The sequence below is a fragment of the Camellia sinensis genome, chromosome 5, assembly GCF_055761805.1.
Source record: "Camellia sinensis isolate YWXY chromosome 5, ASM5576180v1, whole genome shotgun sequence".
Lineage (NCBI taxonomy): Eukaryota > Viridiplantae > Streptophyta > Magnoliopsida > Ericales > Theaceae > Camellia > Camellia sinensis.
Genome location: NC_138965.1, coordinates 160803468 through 160823090, shown reverse-complemented (window position 1 = coordinate 160823090; position 19623 = coordinate 160803468). Strand labels below are relative to the sequence as shown.

Sequence of the window (19623 nt, the reverse complement as noted above, 5' to 3'; positions counted from 1 at the left end):
CCTCTCTCTCTGCTCCTCTCTCTCTCTCTCTCTCTCTCTCTCGCGCCCTTTTCCCCGTGGCTGCTATTATCAATTGTAGGATTCCTTAAAAAACTTCTAAACTAGTTGAATGCGTATGTTATATTATATAATATTATATTATGTAATGCAATATAATTATAATATATATAAATATAAATATAAGATTAAATATATATATATATATATATAACAAATATATATATTTACATATTTGGATTAATTATATATAATTAAATAACACATTAAATTAATTAATTACCACATTAAATTCATTAAATATCACATTAAATTCTCATATGACCATACTATTAATAAAGTCAAAAATAAAATAAGATAATAGTAATCATAATAATAATAAATAATGACTTAAGAAAATTAAGGTTGCTACAACGATAGAACTAAAATTATCAAAATATACAAATAATTTAATTAAAATTAATATATATATATATAAGTATTCAAATAATAATTTTATAGAATAGCAATGCTAATATTATCAAAATAAATAATTACAATTATATTTTAATTTTAAGCTTAAATTTAAATTTAAATTATCTATATCTATCTATCTATCTATCTAGCTATCTATATATTATATAAGGAAAATGAAGTTTCTAACTTACAAGCATTGTGGGAGCTCCAATATTTTAATATTAACTTTCTAATTTTTTTATTTTAAAAAAAAAATATGAACATTTATTGACTTTTCCCAACCTACAAGCTTTTTTGACGTCTCCCATCATACCTACTGCTGCATTCTTTTCAACTTCTTCCATACACTATGGATAGTGATGGGATTATTAAATTATTTTTATAAAAAATCTAAAAAAAATAATTTATATATTAAAAAAATATCTAAAACAAATATAAATTCTTATTAAATTTATCTATCTATCTATATATTATATCAGTAAAAGGGCTTTCTAACCACAAGTCTTGTGGGAGTTCCAATATCTCAAACTAAAATTTTTAATTTTTTTATTTTAATTAATTAAAAAAATTCTCTAAAGCCCTCATTCAAGCAAAAAAATAATAAAAATAATAATGATAATATCTCTTGATTTATGACTTTCAAATGGAAAGTATATCAAATATAAAAAAAATAAAAATAAAAAGTATACTAATCCATTTTAAAATACAAATTTGAGGGGCACTAAATATGGAAAACATTCCATTAATTTAAATTTAAAATTATAATGACTTATCCCATAATATATAAGTTGTAAATAATGATATATTTCATGATTTATCTATATATCTATATACTATTATAATTGTAAAATATTATCATTTCATTAAGGTTGAAAGTTGTAAACTTTTTTTCTCATTGTTTTTTTAATTTTGTTTAATTTTTTGTTAATATGTGTTACAGTATGATTGGTCTATAAATTAATTTTATATTTTTAAAATAAAATTTCAAATTTGGATTCTAACATAAATTATGTTACTATAATTGGAATGAGATCAATATTCATCCTTACATTTTGCATCATTTATTAAATTATAGAATAAAATTTCAAATTTAAATTTTTCTTCAAATTATATTACTACAATTAGAATAAAATCAATATTCACATGTGTCATAATATTATGGTCTAAATATAATTAGTTTTAAATACATGTGTTCAAATTATTAATCGCTATTATTTTTTTTTTCTTTCTTTGTTTTAAATTTTATAAAAAAAAATTATATCCTTCTAAACTATAAGGACTTGACAATAATATTTTTTAATATAATTTTTTTTCTTAAACAAATGAACAAAACATAACTTTTTTTAGTACTTACCAAACATGGTGGATTTTGTTAGATTTTTTTTTTTAATCTCAATTGTCAATTAAAAAAATTAAAATAAAGAATAAAGATATTTTTTGCTCAAATTGTTAAAAAGTTACTCTTGCTAAAATAAATTAGAAAGAAACGTTAATTTTTTTATTAAAAGTGATAGTTTATTATACTTTTTTTATTTAAAAAAAAGAGGTTTGTAGATGATAAGTTATTCATCCAGAATTATTTTCAGATTAAATGAAAATACCATGTTAGATTTTCTTCTTACCTTTTTTTATTCAAATACTTTTATTTTGTAAGAAATTTGTTTTTATTCTATTTAATATTTTATTGTAATTTTAAATTAAAAAGAATTTCTAAAAAATCATAGTTAAATTATTTATGCCATTATAAAAAGTAAATTTTTTTAATATCAAATTAGTGGTAGTTTAATAAGTGTTAAATAAGTATATTTTTTTACTTTTTATGAAAAAATGTACAGAAAAGTAGAGATGTGATGTGACCCAAAAAAGATAATTAAGTATACTTTTTTACTTTTTATGAAAAGATGTACAGAAAAATAGAGATGTGATGCGACCCAAAAAAGATAATTCAGTATATTTTTTTACTTTTTACGAAAAATGTGTAGAAAAATAGAGATGTGATGTAACCCAAAAAAGATAAAAAGATTAAAAAAAAAAAATGAGTTAGTATGGCACTTCCCAAACAACCCTTTATTCGATGATTCCTTTCTAAAATGTGTATTTTTTAAATATTTTCAAGAAAAATTTTGTTGGAAATCTCAAGTGTATTGCTTTTTCTTTTGTTCATTAATATTAAATTTTTAATGAATTTTATTTATTATTTTAAAAAATAAATTAGCAAATAATTTATATATTTATATATATAATTTTGTTTTGATTGCTCAGGTTATTTGGTGTTTCCACCCAAATCCACTAAAATTTAATTTGAATTTTTAAATTTCTACATAAGTCCTCGCTTAATTAAAAACTATATTGTTCAATCTTTAAAAAAATTTAAGCTTGACTCAAATTGGTTAGGATGAGTTCACCTAAGTTTGTAATTTTAACAAGGGGATTGAAAGTTACATGATTAAATTTGTGACAAATTAAAAAATAATAAATAAATTATGATAAAATTGTGAGACTTAAATTATAAATTTCAATCTTCTCTATTTTCATAATTTGCATACAAAAATTTAACTATTTATATTATTTTGTATAAAAATATATTATTAATTTTTTATATGCAGTGCATACCACTAATTCTTTTATAACACACATTGTGTTATCAAATATTTTTGAAAACAATAGTACTTATATTACATGAATCAACTGCTAATTATATATATATATATATATAAATTTAAATCAATTAGATTCATTTTCAATTGTGATAGAGACCCCCACATACATGACCCTCACAAACTACTCTCATTCCAACCACTTATAATGTGAGGCCCACGCATGCATGAGTGGACTCCACACACACATTAAAGGTCAAGATCAAATTAGGGTCCCAAACATTTCTCCAATTCATATTCACTTTGTGCACTCGACTAGTTTATTTTTTTATCACAACCTATGGATTATTTATAAAAAAATAAAAAAAATAATCAAATAATTATAATTATATTATTTGATAAGATTTATATACAAAAATATTATTTAAAAATTAAATCATTCATTTTTTAAGAGATAAATATAATAAATTAACATTTACGATTATTCAATTAATTTAATTTTTTTATATAAATAATATAATAATCTAAAAAATATATATAATTTAAATTATTAAAATAAGAGCGTGTCCTACCGGCCTCAACAACGAGTTCGGATCCTCTCCTTGAGGCCCCTCCTCCACATCCTGCTTGCATCGGCTCAGATGAGCCGTTGGACATCCAACGGTTGAGATTAAAAAATAAATAAATTGAAATTTTGGTCGATCTCCTGCCCAAACAAAAACACGGTTTATACATTCACTCTCACTCTCACTTTCACTCAGCCTCACAGTCGCCCGTGGTCGTCCACCGAACCCACCCTCACCGGTGAACCGGCGACCAGTCCCAACGACGACCCAGACGGCAACCCGGACAACGAACCTACTCGTGACCCCACGACGACCATAGCTCCACCGCTCCAGCCTCTACGCTTCGTGAACTCCACCACGACGACCACCATCAGTTGAGCAAAGATCTCTTCTTCACGAACCAGGTTGGTCTTCGAACGTCTGAAATGAAGAAGTTAGGAGTCTGAAAAAATGTAGGGCTTTTAGAGTTGGAATTCTGAAAAAATTTAAGGCTTTTGGATTTGGAATTTCAAAATTAGGACTTTGATTTGGGATTTTGAAACGTCTGAAAAAATTTAGGGCTTATAGATTTGGAATTTCAAAATTAGGGCTTTGATTTGGGATTTTGAAACGTCTAAAAAATCTAGGGCTTATAGATTTGGAATTTCAAAATTAGGGCTTTTTTAGCCCTAACTACAATGCTGTAATTTTCTACAATGCTGTAATTTTCAAAATTAGGGCTTTTTTAGCCCTAATTACAAGAAGTGTACCTATTCTTTTTTCCATCTCTGTCCATATGTAAGTACTTCTGTAATTTTCTGCCTTAAATTGCCTAAATACAAGCCATTAACAAGGCATTAACATTAATATCAGTAACTGTAGCTGTAGAATAAATAAATTTCAATGGCTTCTGTTAATAAATCTATTTTAACAGGTGTGTGCGCCCCATAAAAAAACATTCTAATGGCTATTATGACTTCTTGAATTCACCTACAAGAAAACATTCTCATACTATTATGAAACAATACCACCATTGTGTGTGTGCCCCATAATCAATTTCAGTAAGTCTAGTTATGCAGAAACCAAATATAGAATTCTTGTGTATAAATATATGGATGAACATGATTTTACAAGATTTGATGGTAGAGCCCACTTCTAAAAATTCTTGTGTATAAATATATTTTGTGTCCAATTGAATACCTCAGTTATAGAAGTATGAACAGTATAACCAATGTCTGTGAAAACTTTGTCAAAAGATGAAGAATTTGCACATGGAAGTATTGAGCACAGATTGTTATTCTGAGGGTTTTGTTGAAAATTCTCGATGGCTGAACGAGTATCATCTGCAAAGCTGCATCTTGAGACAAAATTGATTTCAAAAGTATAATTATGTTGAAAACATGAGTTGAGCAATTTTTATGTAAAGCTTTGCACCTTAAGTATAATGTTGTATAGGTAGTAGAACTACAGTTCAATGCTAGTAGAATAGGTACACTCCAATGCTGAAGTACACTTCAACACTATGTACATAATTGATGAATAGGTTGTGTCCTTCCAACCTACACTTCAAAAGTATAATTTTATCCTTCAACACTGAACTACATCCTTCCTCACACACTCTCTCTCCAAGTACACAAAACATACAAAGTCAATTAGATTTTCACATTTACGTAGGAATATAATATATGTTGATATGGAACTCATCACAAAGGCTGATAGGAAGGACTTGCTTTTTTCCACCCTTCTTCCTTTTGTTGCTTTCTGTCTTTCTTGTCTCCTTGTCTTTCTTTTGCTCTCTTTTCCTTTTCTTTTTATTTTCTTTTCTTTTCTTTCCCTTTCTTTTCTCTATGATTTTCCCAGTGGGTACCTAATTCTCTTCAACAGCCACCCCCCTAACAGAGATATAATGATTTCAAAATTAGTAGCCCAATAGAGAGATATATACATCACTGTGGTATCCCCAATGTGAACTCCAGTTTAGGCTTCTTGGGGCTTGTCTCTGAAAGGTTTGATGAGCTTAAGCACTTTGGATCCATGTCCTTCTATCAAAAATGAAAGAGAGAGAGAGAAAGAGAGAGCAATAAGTTAATAATAGTAGTAGAGCATGAGAGAAGTGTGTTGAAGGAAAGTGAGAATCAAAGGACATTTTGACTTAGGGAATAAGTAAGGGAATAAAGGTGCTAGGGTACAATGTAAAGGCTGTTACAGTGTGTCTCATCTCATGTGCAGTACCCTTACAAATATTCTTCCCTAATTTCATAACTCTAAGCTAAATACTCAGAAAAAAAAATCCAGAACCATGTTTAGAATTTAAAGTATATAGTAAAGATTTAGGTTGTGTTTGGTAGAGTTTTGTAAATATGATTTGAGAGTATAAGTTGTATTTTGAGTTTGTGAGTTGTGGAATTATGATTTGAGTATAGAAATTTTGTTTGGTTATGGTTTTTGAAAAGAGTGTTGAATTGAGTTTTGAATTGAGTATGGAATTGAGTTTTGAAAGTTTGATTTAACATGTGAAGTAAGAAAATTTGTGTTGGTTATGAGTTTTGGAAAGAGTTTTCAAAACTTAATTCAAATTATTATAACTCATAACAAAACACACTACTTTCACACTATTAAAAATTCTAATCAACACTCATAATCAAACTCTTTTTAAAATTCTATTAAAAAAATTATTATTAACAGAAAAATAACATTAATCAATTTTTTAATTGAAAGTACTACAAAAGAATTTTTTTTTTTTCAAAATAAATATTCAAAAAATTTAAATCATAAATATTTAAATAATTTAAATAATCTAAAAAATTTAATAAGTAAAAAATTAAAATAAATATTCAAAAATTTTAAATCGTAAAAATTTAAATATTCAAAAATTTTAAATAATTTAAAATGTTAATATTTTAAATTTAGAAACAACTCTACACTCAAATCGTAACCAAACATATAAAACAAAACTCAATTAAGAAATTAATTTTAAAACTCATAACAAACACATAACTCGAAACTCCATACTACTTTCACAACTCTACACTCAAATCGTAACCAAATATATAACAAAAAAATTAAAATATTTAAAAATATTTTTATAAAATAGAGTTTGAATTTATTTTTATAAAATATTTTAAAATTTAAAAAATTAAAATCGTAATATTTTGAAATTAAAATATTTTAAAATATTCAAAAATTTTAAAAATTTAAAAAATCGTAGCATATTTAAATATTAAAATATTGATTTGAATTGAGTTTTGAAAAAAGTTTTGAATTATGTGTTTGGTTATGAGTTTTGAAAAGTAATGATTATGTTTTGAATTGAGTTTTGAGAAATGTGTGTAGAATTATGATTTGAAAGCTCCAAACAAATAACACACTCAAATCAATGGGTAGAATTATATTTTGAGAGGCTTACCAAACGGAGCCTTAAACTTTATATGATAAATCTGATTTACATTGTTTGTATTGTATTGTGTATGCAGATTTAGAAATGGCTTCTTCTTCTACTAACAATAGCAACCTCCGATTAAAACCGAGACTGTGCAATTGTGGAAGAACAGCTGCCATACATATTGTAAGAACCAATGAGAATGGAAATAAAGGGCGTTTGTTCTTTGTTTGCCCATCAAAATATGTAAGTGTACCTATTGGAAATATTAAATATGTAAGTAGTGACAATTTAATTTGTGTTATTCGACTAACTAATTGTCATGCATTGTAGACTGAAACTCCCAATTGCAATTACTTCAAGTTCGTGGAAGAAGATGATGATGATGTTACATCCACAATCCGTTCCAACACTAGAGCTTCTGATGGTGTTACAGTAGAAGACTTTAACGAGATGAGGAGGAGGCTGTATGACGTGAAAAATGAATATGATGACTATGGTCGAAGGCTTCGAATGGTGGAAAATATTTTGAAAGCGATGGTGTATTTGATTGTATTTTCTATACTTTTGTACTTTATGATGTAATGTTATTATGGATTTATGGATTTAATGTTATTATGGATTTAATGTTTTTGGCTTTGATGAATATATGCAATGAATTTAGAAGCTATTCATGAATGGAATTTGACGAATGTAGTTATGGATTTAATGATTATAGATCCAATGATTTTAGATGGTTTTTATGAATGGAATTTGGGAACTTGGGATGTTTGAGATGTTTGAGATGAATAATACAGGATTTTGGCTGACTTAGAAGGATAAAATGGAGGTATTGGAGGATTTTGGCTGATTTTAGAGCACTGCCCAGTTGGATTATATGATCAAAATAAGGATCATGTGTACAGCATACTAGCAGAATGATCAAAATAAGGATCAAAACTAGTATGCTGGTTCTGCATGACATGATTTTAGAGCTTCTAGTTTATGAATTTACAAAAACAGAATCATGTGTACAGCATACCAGCAGAAGGAATTTACAAAAACCATATCAAACCATGATTTCATAGCATTTATGTACACCCTTTTCCTTTTGTTCCTTTTTTTTTTCACTCTTCACACTTCACACTTCTTCTGTATCTATACATCCTTTTCCTTTTATTCCTTTTTTTTCCTTCACATTTCACACTTCACACACTTCACATTGTCTGGTCTAGCCAAGATCATTGCTGGTGTCCATCTACAAAACCATGTGTCCAGCATACCAGAAGTAATGAATACCTCTGCAGAACCATTACAGAACCATACCAGATGATAAACTGTAAATGAACCAGGATACCAGAAGCAATACATTAAGATCCCAACAGAACCAGAACAAATGAACACCATATCAGATCAATACAGAACCATGTCATGCAGAACCAGATAAAAAACCAGATCAAATGTACAGCATATCAGAAGCATACCAACAGAATCATGTGCATACCAGCAGAATCATGCAAAACCAGATAAAAAACCAAATCAAATGTACACCATAACAGTTTGCTTTGAACACACATACAAGTTAAATTAAAACATTGGTCCATCAAAATTGTTACATTGGTCCATGTAAATTAACACATACAATCCATTAACATTTCAACACGCATTCCTCCACATTCAGCATCAGTTTGCTTCAATACAAACAGGGAAAAAGACCAATGTATGACTTTCCAGCTGCAGCAGTTTAATCATCACTTTCTAGCAGCAGTTTGCTTCACAATTTCAGAGGCTATGACTTCACTTTCCAGTCCAATTTCAGCATCAGTTTGCTTCTGTTTCTGCTTGTCCATAGCCTAAAAGGGAAAAAGACAAATTTTTGAGCAAGTGAATACATGGTATGACAGAATTGTCAACAACTATAAATTAAAAAGATAGCAAGGACGAACCTGACTACACATTGGAGTAGTTGATTCTTGAGAATATCGAAACCCAATGTCATATCCACATGAACTTTGAAGTAGTGACTGGAATGTTGATCCAACAGAATACCGTTGAGGCATTGAATTTGGCAAATAATTTGGCACTACATACATGTCCTGCAAATTGTTCGCCTACAACAATGTCATATATTAGGCTTCGCAATCATGGTTTGCGTCACATATTATATCCACACAAAAAATACAATGTTAAACTAGCACTTACATGATATGTGGGATACATCAATGGCGAAGGAATATAATTACCACCCATGGGCAAAGATGGAGGAAGAGGATGAAGGGGAGGAAGAGGAGGAACATGTTGACGAACATAGATATCTCCTCTAACAGATAATGGAGAAGGTGCAACTATTGGACTTGCAATAGATTGTGACGAAGCCAAGCTGTTAGCACGGGATTTTTTTTTGGAGTTCGCTACCAACGCCGCTTCGAATCCACCTTTTACCCTCCTTTTGCCCTTACTAGTTGCCACCTTTTTCTTCAATCCTTTTGGTTGCACAACATGATTCACATCTTCGTAATCCACTTCAAAGCTTTGGGTGTCATCATCATTACCTACTTCATTTCCAACACCAAAATGAGCACTTAACTTGCCTTCAACATTTGCACCTAATGTAGCAAGGTGTGCAATACAAAAATCATAAGTTTCTTCGGTTTCAGCAGCTCTACTTGCTAGTGCTCTAAATGTGGTCATCAATGTCTTATACCGCGAGGCTTGTTGGAATTTCACATCTACTTGAATGTCATTCCCCTTAATGTCGTTCACAGTTTCGGCTCTTGCTTGTTTGGTCCACCTCTTTAGAATGTATTGTAGGGGAATCTCTTTCATCTTCAATATGTCTCTAATAACCTTCAACGAGTGACAACACAAGATTCCTTCCCTTTCAAACTTTGTACAATTACAACCCAAAGAGCCATCCCTCTCCATCTTCACTTTCCTTGCATGTTTGTTACCAATATCCACAACTGTGTAAATGGTACTGGCCTCGCCATATTCAATTGCTTCTATGTCCGATTTAATGGATCGAAAGTACTCATTTTGAAATTCCTCAAAGATCTTTTTTTTGTAGACATTACCCATTTGAATTAACATTCTTATTGTTGCTTTTACCTTTGGCAACCTTTGGCACAAAGCATGTCCTGCTTCTAACTCCTTGTATCGCTTCTCGTAAAGTACCCTTTCAAAATGCATGAAGAATTCATTTAAGTTAAAATCAGAACAAATGTAATCCTTCAAAAAAGCACTAAAAGATTCACTAAGTTGTGTGGTACTCATTCCCGCAGCCCATGTTGATCTAACATATGGCCAGCCCCATTTTTCTTTCACAACAAAAGTCAATTTCAACCAATGGTTTTCATGCGCATCATATTTATCAAGCATTTCCGCCCACTCTAACTTCCATTGATTTGCATCTTCAATGTCAAAGAAGAATTTATTTAGTACACCCTTTACCCCCTTATCCTGGAACAAACAATTAACATGTTTTAATGCATTTTGCATCAAATGCCAAGTATACAATCGGTGACTTGTGTCAGGCATAACGATGGGTATGGCTTTATCCATTGCAGCATTTTGATCGGTGAACAAAGTTTTTGGTGCCTTTCTTGACATAACCTCTAGAAAATTTTCAAACAACCATACAAACGATTCGGCGGTCTCATCATACAACAATGCAGCACCAACCATAACTGTTTCCCTATGATGGTTGAATCCCACAAAAGATGTAAAGGGTCTATGTTCTTTGTTTAACTTGTAAGTCGTATCAAATGTGACAACATCACCAAATTGGGCATAATCCATGATCATTTGTGCATCGGCCCAAAACATATTGGTTATTTGCTCCTCATTATCTAATTGAAAAGCATAAAAGAATGAAGGATTCTGCAAAGATTTTTCTTTAAAGTATTGTAACACATTGCCTACTTCCCCATATGCTAACTTTGTTGTCTTTTGGTTCTCAAATAATTTTTTTGATCTAATTTCGTAAACCCAATACATTGTCTTCCACCAGCTTCCCTACCCATGATTTCAAAAGACTGGCCTAAAGAAAGACCAGATTGTGCCGCCAAATCTAACTCAATTGCTTGGGTAGTCGATATCTTTATTTGTGACGGCAACATGTGGGCACACTCGGGTGATACAAGATCATGGTTGTGTTTTTCTTTGAAATCAGTTACAACAAATTTCCCAGTACCCTCATCTAATTTAATATAAAGTCGAGCCTCACAACCGGTCCTAGTTTCAGCTCTAGGGTTTTTTGCCAATGGGTCTCGCTTGTCAACCTTTCGAAATCCCTCCTTGTTACAAACCAAAAGTCTACAAATAAGTTGGTTAGCGAACTTGTTTTTCCTATAATAATCCCTTCTTATGCTAAACCCCATTCTTCCTCCATATGTATTATAAAAATCATATGCACATTGTTCAAAGTCAAACGCCATTCCTTGTTTTGTCTTCTAAGCCCAATCATTCTCAGGTTCCATATTCATATCAAAAAGCAACTGAAAACCCATATAAATAAAATCTTAGCTCCATAAATTACATCTTTATTTTAGACACAAAAAAACATAATTTCAGTTTGAAAAAAAAAATCCAGACATAAAAACATAGAGACTAAGTTCAGTTTTAAAAAATTCCAAACACACATTTTTGGGAAGAGGATTTGTTTCAAGCTCAATCAAATATAATCAATAATCCATTACATAGATAGAGACAGATAATGAGGTTTTCATGGATTACATATTTCCATGTTATTTCCCTTTTTATGAAGTTTATGTAATTGTTGGTATGCCAAATTACTCTCATCATAAGCTCTTAGTTCTACTTCTACATGTATATCTTGGAACTCTGTCATATATATTAAAATATATTTTTCCACCAGTGTTTAGAATCTGTCACTATATAGTCTAAATAGGCTCTAATGTTGGAAATGAGGCCTAACTTTCATTGTGCAAATCCAGTATCTACAGAAACTGTTACTCAATAAAGCAACAAATCTATCTGTCTTCTACTTAAGATGGCCAAGTTTCTACTTAAGATGTAATATCTTTCATCAGTGAAGGCCCATTTATGTGGAATAAGAAACTTGTCTGTCTTCTTGGTGAAGGACAGATTTGATCATTTATTATATCCAGATATGATCTAATTTGTGATTAACAAAAAATGAGGCAATGAAGAGACAAATGAAAGGTATTGTATGTATGTTTGAGTTCAAATAATCTTGTCAATTAACAAATAATCTTGAGGACAGAGACAAACTTATCAGACTAAGTTCAGTTGAAGCTCAAATAATAAATTACAGAGAGACAGAGGGAATGAAGAAGACTAATCTCTGGTTCTCAAGGAGGGTAGATAGAAAGAGGGCAAACCGATGGGTTCGATTTGAAGAGTGCTGTAGAGAGGGTCTGCCGCTGCGAACGGTTCGGTAAGGTGGAGGAGAAGAACGTAGCAGCGAAGCAGACATAATTTGTATCGACAGTGGGTCGCCGCCGATGAGGATGGGTTCAACGGAGGAGAAGGGGTGAGTGTTGAGTGCTGTGTGAGAGTGCGCATAACCTCTGTATCTGTATAACCTCTAAGCTGTGTTTTTGTTTGGGCGAGAGATCGACCAAAATTTCAATTTTTTTTTATTTTTTAATCTCAGCCATTAAATGTCCAACGACTCATCTGAGCTGTTGCAAACAGGATGTCAAGGAGGAGCCTTAAAGAGAAGATCCGAACTCCTCAACGACACGGTCCAATCAAGCTGATCCCCTTCACAAAAATCGTTAAAAAGGGCTACGATTTTTTCAAAAATCAATTAAACGGCCGGTCAGACCGGAAATCCCGTAAAATCGGCTCCTATTTTTTTTATCATAACAAAACCGTCCGGTTTAAATAATTCACAATTTTTTCATCAAATTAGGGTTCTCTGCTCCCCTTTCATGAATATCGTTAATTCGATTTCAGACATGGCAATCTCGTACGATACGAAGACTCCATTGGCATTGTTGTGCTTTCAGCGAAGACTGATGAAGACTGAAGACTGAAGGGCTTCACCTTTCCCGGCAATTTCTACATCTGGCTTTTTTTTTTCTTCTGGGGCTTGGTTCAAAATTTCTCTCGAATTTTCCCGGGAAAATGGACGGAGATTTGGAAATTTCTCTGGACAAGCTTCCAATCAAGCGCTTAGAATCCATTGAAGAAAACGGACTCGAACGATTCTCTTCGTAAGCTTTGATTCAATGTATATATGTGTATATATGTATGTCTGTAGATATGTAATTATGTGTACATTTTGCAGTGATGTAGGTTATGACGAGAAGCGATTGAACCTAATTCGACGAATAGACTTCGCGTGGGCAGTGGAGAGAGAAGACCCCAACAAGAAGCAGAAGAAGACTTCGTCTTCGTCTTCTTCTTCTTCTTCTTCTTCGAAAGAGGCCGCAACAACGACATGGCCATGGCAGAGCATGGTCGAGAATTTGCAGTTGGCTCATCAAGAGCTGTCTGTCATCATCGATCTCATCAATACCGTGAGTCACTCTCATCCTGACTGATTTCTATATATATGCACATATATATTATGAACGTATATGTTTCTGCACACAAACCCCACATTGTATTTGTAAGTTAATTATATGTAATTGATAGGCTTTTGGTATTGAACATTGCCCGAAAGGGATCATTTCAGGTTAAATGTGTCGGACATTGTTGTGAAATCGGGATTCTTATTGTGAATTAAAATGGCCTCATACTGAATCGCAAATCAAATTGAATCGTGAATCATAAAAATTCGGTCACTTTTTCTAAATTACTTAAAAACATATATATATATATATATATATACATTTAGATGTTAAATATATCTTATGAATATGAAATATTTAGACTTAAATCAATAAAAATCATATTTTGAATGATAATCTTTTAGTTTAATAGGTAAGAAGTTAACAAAAGTTTCTATGTAAGATAATCATCTTACTTTTTTTGCTTTTTTAAACAGTTCTTATCAACCATTCTTAATAAAGATAATAACTAAATAGACAAACTATTAATTTTCAAGGTACAATAATTAACAATGATATTGATATTTGGATAGTAAGTATATATATTTTTCTAAGTAGTAGTGAGTAAATAATAAGAAATAATTATTTAGAATATTTTATTTTAAAATGTATAACTGATCTCACATATGTAATATTCAATTATATTCAATTTAATAAAATAGCAATAGATGATTCATAGTATAACTTTAATCTTAAACATCTATAGAAGATATATTATGATTTTTTAAAGGGAAAAAAATTAGAAGAAAGATTAAAAATATGTTGGGTCTTATTGAATCTGATTGGATCATATTAAAAACTCCATGTTCACTAAAATAATAACAAATCATGTATATATATTAGTTATTTTGGTATTAAACGCTATTAAAAGTTGTGTTATATGATTTTCACTAAAAATAGAGAAAAAAAATAGTCGAAAATATGTCGAACACAATAATTTCAAAAATTGCTTGAATCTTAAAAAGTGAATTGAATCGTGAATCGATTGTAAATCGTGCGATTCACTAAATATTCACTTCCAAAATAAATTCACCTATAGATTTAAATCGATTTTGCAAAAATTGCGAATCGAATCGTGAATCAAATCGCGAATCGTAAGTTCTGATAACAGAGGTGTCGGATTTAAATGTAGGTTTAGGATTTTAAATGCACAATTTGTAGTTTTTTAGCTTTAAATTTGTATCATGTAACAAGCTTCAAGTTAGAATTTTTTGTATACTTTAGTAAGTACTTGATTTAGGTTAATTTTTTTGCTTGATATGACTTTACTCTCAAGTGTTTTCGTCAATATATAAAAAAAAATGTCAATAGGGAATAGAATCATCAAAACTTGAATGAGGAATAAAATTATGTAATTTTTTGTTTTTGATATGTGTAGGTGGAAGCTAATGATGCAGTTACAGTGGCTGGCATGACCAGGCCGAAGCAGTTACCTAATGAACTAGTGTCTGACCTTGCTGTATCCACAGCAACAAAGCTGCAATGCTTCCGGGTACTCATCTTTGTGTTTGTTGTATTTGTACTTGTATTTAATAACAGTGATGCTCTTCCTTTGTTTAAATTCACAATCTCACCTTTTGTTACATGTGATAGCCGATAGGCTAGGTATAGTTAGCATAAATTTGCATTGACAAGTAATGACATGTAGATAATTTCGATCGACAAAATGATATTTGTGCAGCAGCCTTGCTATGTCTGCATAATGGTAGATTGTTAGATATGTCAAGCTGCTTTTTACTTGCTCTTTGTTTCTGATTGGCAGCATCTTGGGAAATATTTCAAGCAATCTGCCAAAGCATTGGAAAGGCAGGTTGCTAGGGAAGCAAGATTCTATGGTGCTCTCATCAGGTGAACATGCCCCAAATGCCATGATTTGTAGAGTATCAGATACACTACATCTACATTTCATGAATATTACATTTCAAATGTCCTATTTTAGATCTTTATGGAGTAAACAATCGCCATATTTTGCTTTCTTGTTTAGATCTTGTCATTGATTTATATTGGTTTTATATAGCTATGGAGCCTCAGTAGCCCTTACAATGAACCCAGTAAACCACAATTTGTTGACAACTGGCAGTGGTTGTATATTGTTTTCTTGATCTCCATTTCTTCATCAGTTCATATATATATGAATAAAAGAAGCTTATTATCCCATAACGATGTACGCATAATTTCGTCCTCCATCTACTTTATTTCCTGACAAGCGGATAGATTGCAGCAAAACTGGAAAGTTAAACGGCAGCGTGTGGTCGCTTTTGCTCCTGGCAATGAAGGCTTCTACATTGATCTATTTGACAATACATTACATGATTCAGCGGTCGTATCTCGTCCATCTGCTATATCAACAGTGCGAGTTGAGCATGACCCAGCTGGTATGCTAGCTGTGAACATACCTCCAAATTCGTGCCACTCACTTGAATTTTCATTTCTTGGTTCGCATTTGGGTAATAATCCAAGACAATCTAGTAAAACGAAAAACTGTTGCTCCTCTGAGGATCTATCCAAAGAAACTAAGAAAGAACCTGTGAGTGATGATGAGTGCGTTAAAGAAACACATTCAATTCTCCGTGAAGTTCATCATGCAATCTTTGATGAGCAGGTATGTTCCTTGCTTTTCTATGCCCTTCATACTTCTAAGTACTACATTTTTACTGCTTCTGGTTCTCTTGTTCCAGGTTTTTGATTTGGTGAATCACGAAGCATTAAACCCATCTTTAGGTGTGAATGTGACTGGAATACGAGAAAACTATTTGCAACTGAGCATAGGTCAAGGAGCTTCTGTCTTCATTTCACTTGTGCCATCTGGGCAAGATAGTCAAACAGTTGATAGTGCAGAGACTCAAAATTTGGACACTGCAATTGTACCTTTTGAAACATATGATGGATCACGGTTAGGTGAAGGGAAAAATGATGCCCAAAAAAAGAAGCCCAGGTTTCCTAATCGAATGAGTTGTGAAATTTATTTGGCACAAATTTTTCATGAACATGTACTTCTAAGAGCGAAAGATGGATCTATTTCTGCTGGTAGAACTCACTTATCTAATCAGCAACCATCAAAGGATGGGTTAAATCTTCTGGGTCATTTCTGCATGTCTCTGGCTCACAGGATCTTTTCGAACAAAGTTCTCGCTGAGCTGGAAAATCTGGTATTGACTTCTTGTTTACATGAATCAAAATTTAAATGGGAAGAAAAAGAAATTTGTTGTTTATTTTTATTTCACCATTTCATTCCATCTGATACTTTGTTTGATATATGAAAGGTTGCTGGGGTCCCGTATGTCCAACTTATCTCTCATCCTACTTGGCATTCACGAACATCTTCGTGGACAATCTCCATGAATGTTCCTCAGTCCATTCTTCATGCTGGATGTCAAACCCAAAACTCGAGCATTAAACATATTAAGGATGTGAAGTCACAGTTTCGAACCAAGGTGGTGGTGAATGATGATTTCATTAATGTAGAAGGGGAAGGTGCTCCCAATGTTGTTGCCCTCTTCAAAAGTTCCGAGGGCATCTGCTCTATGAACCGATATGACTGTGACTTGGCAGATCTTCCTGTGATACTTCTTCAGCAGGTATGTCTCTATTTTTATGATTTTTGTGTGGTTATTGTATATAAGTTCATTTAGTTGTTGTAGCTGCATATAGGAAACTTAAACTTGGTAATGCTAAGCACAAGGACTGCTGTCCTTGCATTAATAGATATTTTAGGTTTTAGTGACCTGTACGTGGTCTGTGCCAAGTTTCATGCAAGCACTAGTTTTTTATATAAATAAAAATAAAGAGCATGCACAGATGTAATACTAGCATTCTTTGAATAGATGCACACCAAGTGAAGTTTATATCCTTGAATGATTAGGTATCATTATCCATTAATTCACATTAAACATTAGAAGTTACAGTCCAGAGACATTGGCCTTGTTTGGTTTGTGTTTCTTAAAAAATTTTGGGAAAAATTTTCTACAAATAAGTTTTCAAAAGTAATCAAACCAAACAAATTTTTCCAAAATTTTTTTCCAAAACTTGTTTGGTTTACAAGTTTTTCAAATAAATCTCTCTCATACACATCAAATCAATCACTTTTTTCAAAACTCTCTCTCAAAATAATTTTTCAAAACATCTTTTGAAAAAAAACCAAACCAAACAAATTTTTGTACTTTTTATCTCAAAACATGTTTGTCAAATACAAACCAAGCAAGCCCATTATGTTTCATAATTTTGTTTCTTAGAATTTGGACAAATTCTAATTATCTCACAAGTGTTATGAACTTTTGTAAGTTCCATTAAAATAAAATTTTAGAAGAGATAGAAAGAAATATAATTTGTAGTTGCTCTAGTACACAAAGCTTACTAGAGATAGGAAAATTGACGTTTTTGTATAACAGTACAGGAGAGCGTGTGATATACAATAAGGATATAAAATTTAAATCCAAACCATGTACTTGTCCCACTTGTGTGTCAATGGTGTTACATATATGTGATGGTGCATTGCATGTTGCATAATACAGTTAAATTGTGATGCATAACCAAACTAAACTAAACCTTGTGTCGCACTAAAACCTACACGAATTTTTTTTTCCACTATTTTGCTATATGCTCAGTTAAATTAAATATATCCGTATCTTTTTTTTACTACTGCATCTCCTATCTGTCAATTTATGCATTCCTCTCTCCCTAACATTTTTATTTACAGTGATCATTCAACTTTTTACTGCATCTCAACCAACCATCTTAGCCTATTCTTGCAACTTATTTTCAATTTATGTTACTCCAACTATTTCATGAATATATTTATTAATGATTTTGTCTTTCCTAGTCTTTCTACAATCTAAGCTTTCTCATCTTAGTTACACTCATTGTTGGTCGAGATTGTTTGAGCATTTTGTTAACCCAAATTGGTCGGGTCGGTTGACAGGTCAATAGTAAACCTGTTCCGGCTCATCCCATAAGCACACCCTTAGGTCCAACATTGCAAGCATAACAATCAGTAAACATTTCCAAATGGGAAAATTTTGCGAATCTAGTAATTCAATGGACCAAATAAAGGTTGTATGATGGGTGTAACCAAACACGGTTACCATGCTCATCAAACTTTAGTTTGACTATATATTGCTCAATAAGAATTGGGTATGTTGTGTGTGCTGTCGTGTTGCATCCACTAAAAATCCAAAACCATGTTTTGTTTTTCCAATTACAATAGAATCAAAACATAATTTCTATCTGAAAGATGCATGTGAAATTTCAACTAAAGCCACGTATCTTCTTGTTAGATAACAACTTTCACAATATGTATTACACAAAATGAAATTTGTATTATTCACCCAAAAAAAAAAATTGAAATTTGTACATGTATTACTTTGACTACAGATTGCAAGCCAAGTTATTCGTTGGCTTCATGAGGAAGCTCTTATGGTCGGAATCAAAGTGAATCGGGACTATCTATGTTTGTCCTTCGAGCTTGAGCAAGGGGAAACAGTTGGCCTCGTGGCACATGTTGATCCAGAAGATACCCAAGGATGCATCTCCTGGTGGTTGGTGATGGAGGATGGATTCACCGAGGAACGCAAACTTCATGCAGATGTTTCTGATGGTGGATCGGACACGAGGAAATTCCTGGGTTATTTATCATTGGATTTGTTGTATTCAACATTGATGGACTTGGTTAGCCTCTCCAATGGTGGTGGAAACCCCTGATTTTGCATCATACTTTTCTTGTAGTTGTCTATGGGAAAGGTTGCTGTGGGTGATTTTGCAATTACATCTCTTTGAAATCCTAGTTGTAAAATGCTTTCGGTTTCGTTTTCACAATTTGTTTTCCTAAACACACAATAAACTAATTTGGTTTAGTTTTCAGAAAATAGATTTTGAAAATGAAACCAAACGTAGTGATACAGTCTGTTTGGATTGGGTGATTTTTTAGAAGGGGATACAAATTAAAAAGAAACTCTTTCAATTTTTGTTAGGGAAACTTCTACATTTTGTATGAAAAATGGAGAAAAATTCAATAATAAATCGGATATTGAAAAACTAATCACGGTGAAAATTTAAATAATAAATTGAATATTGAAAAATTAACCCCCATTATTTTATTTTGTGTCGTTCATGAAAATTCAAATGAAATATGC

General features: G+C 31.5%; 2 protein-coding genes across 2 annotated transcripts; one reads left to right on the top strand and one right to left on the bottom strand.

Annotated features, from left to right (window-relative positions):
- Positions 1 to 8147: 8147 nt before the first annotated feature.
- Positions 8148 to 11389, bottom strand: LOC145791827 (protein FAR1-RELATED SEQUENCE 5-like). Its single transcript, XM_082872271.1, has 6 exons — positions 10948 to 11389; positions 9156 to 10801; positions 8900 to 9064; positions 8732 to 8806; positions 8596 to 8644; positions 8148 to 8290 (listed from the first exon to the last, which is right to left on the bottom strand). Exons 1-6 carry the CDS (start codon positions 11387 to 11389, stop codon positions 8148 to 8150), a joined length of 2520 nt encoding a protein of 839 aa, XP_082728397.1.
- A 1433-nt stretch (positions 11390 to 12822) lies between these two features.
- LOC114278925 (RNA polymerase II transcription mediator) lies at positions 12823 to 19283 on the top strand. Its single transcript, XM_028221080.2, has 8 exons — positions 12823 to 13156; positions 13231 to 13462; positions 14874 to 14987; positions 15258 to 15343; positions 15710 to 16097; positions 16174 to 16644; positions 16759 to 17073; positions 18866 to 19283. Exons 1-8 carry the CDS (start codon positions 13068 to 13070, stop codon positions 19190 to 19192), a joined length of 2022 nt encoding a protein of 673 aa, XP_028076881.2. The 5' UTR covers positions 12823 to 13067; the 3' UTR covers positions 19193 to 19283.
- The last annotated feature ends 340 nt before the right edge of the window (positions 19284 to 19623 follow it).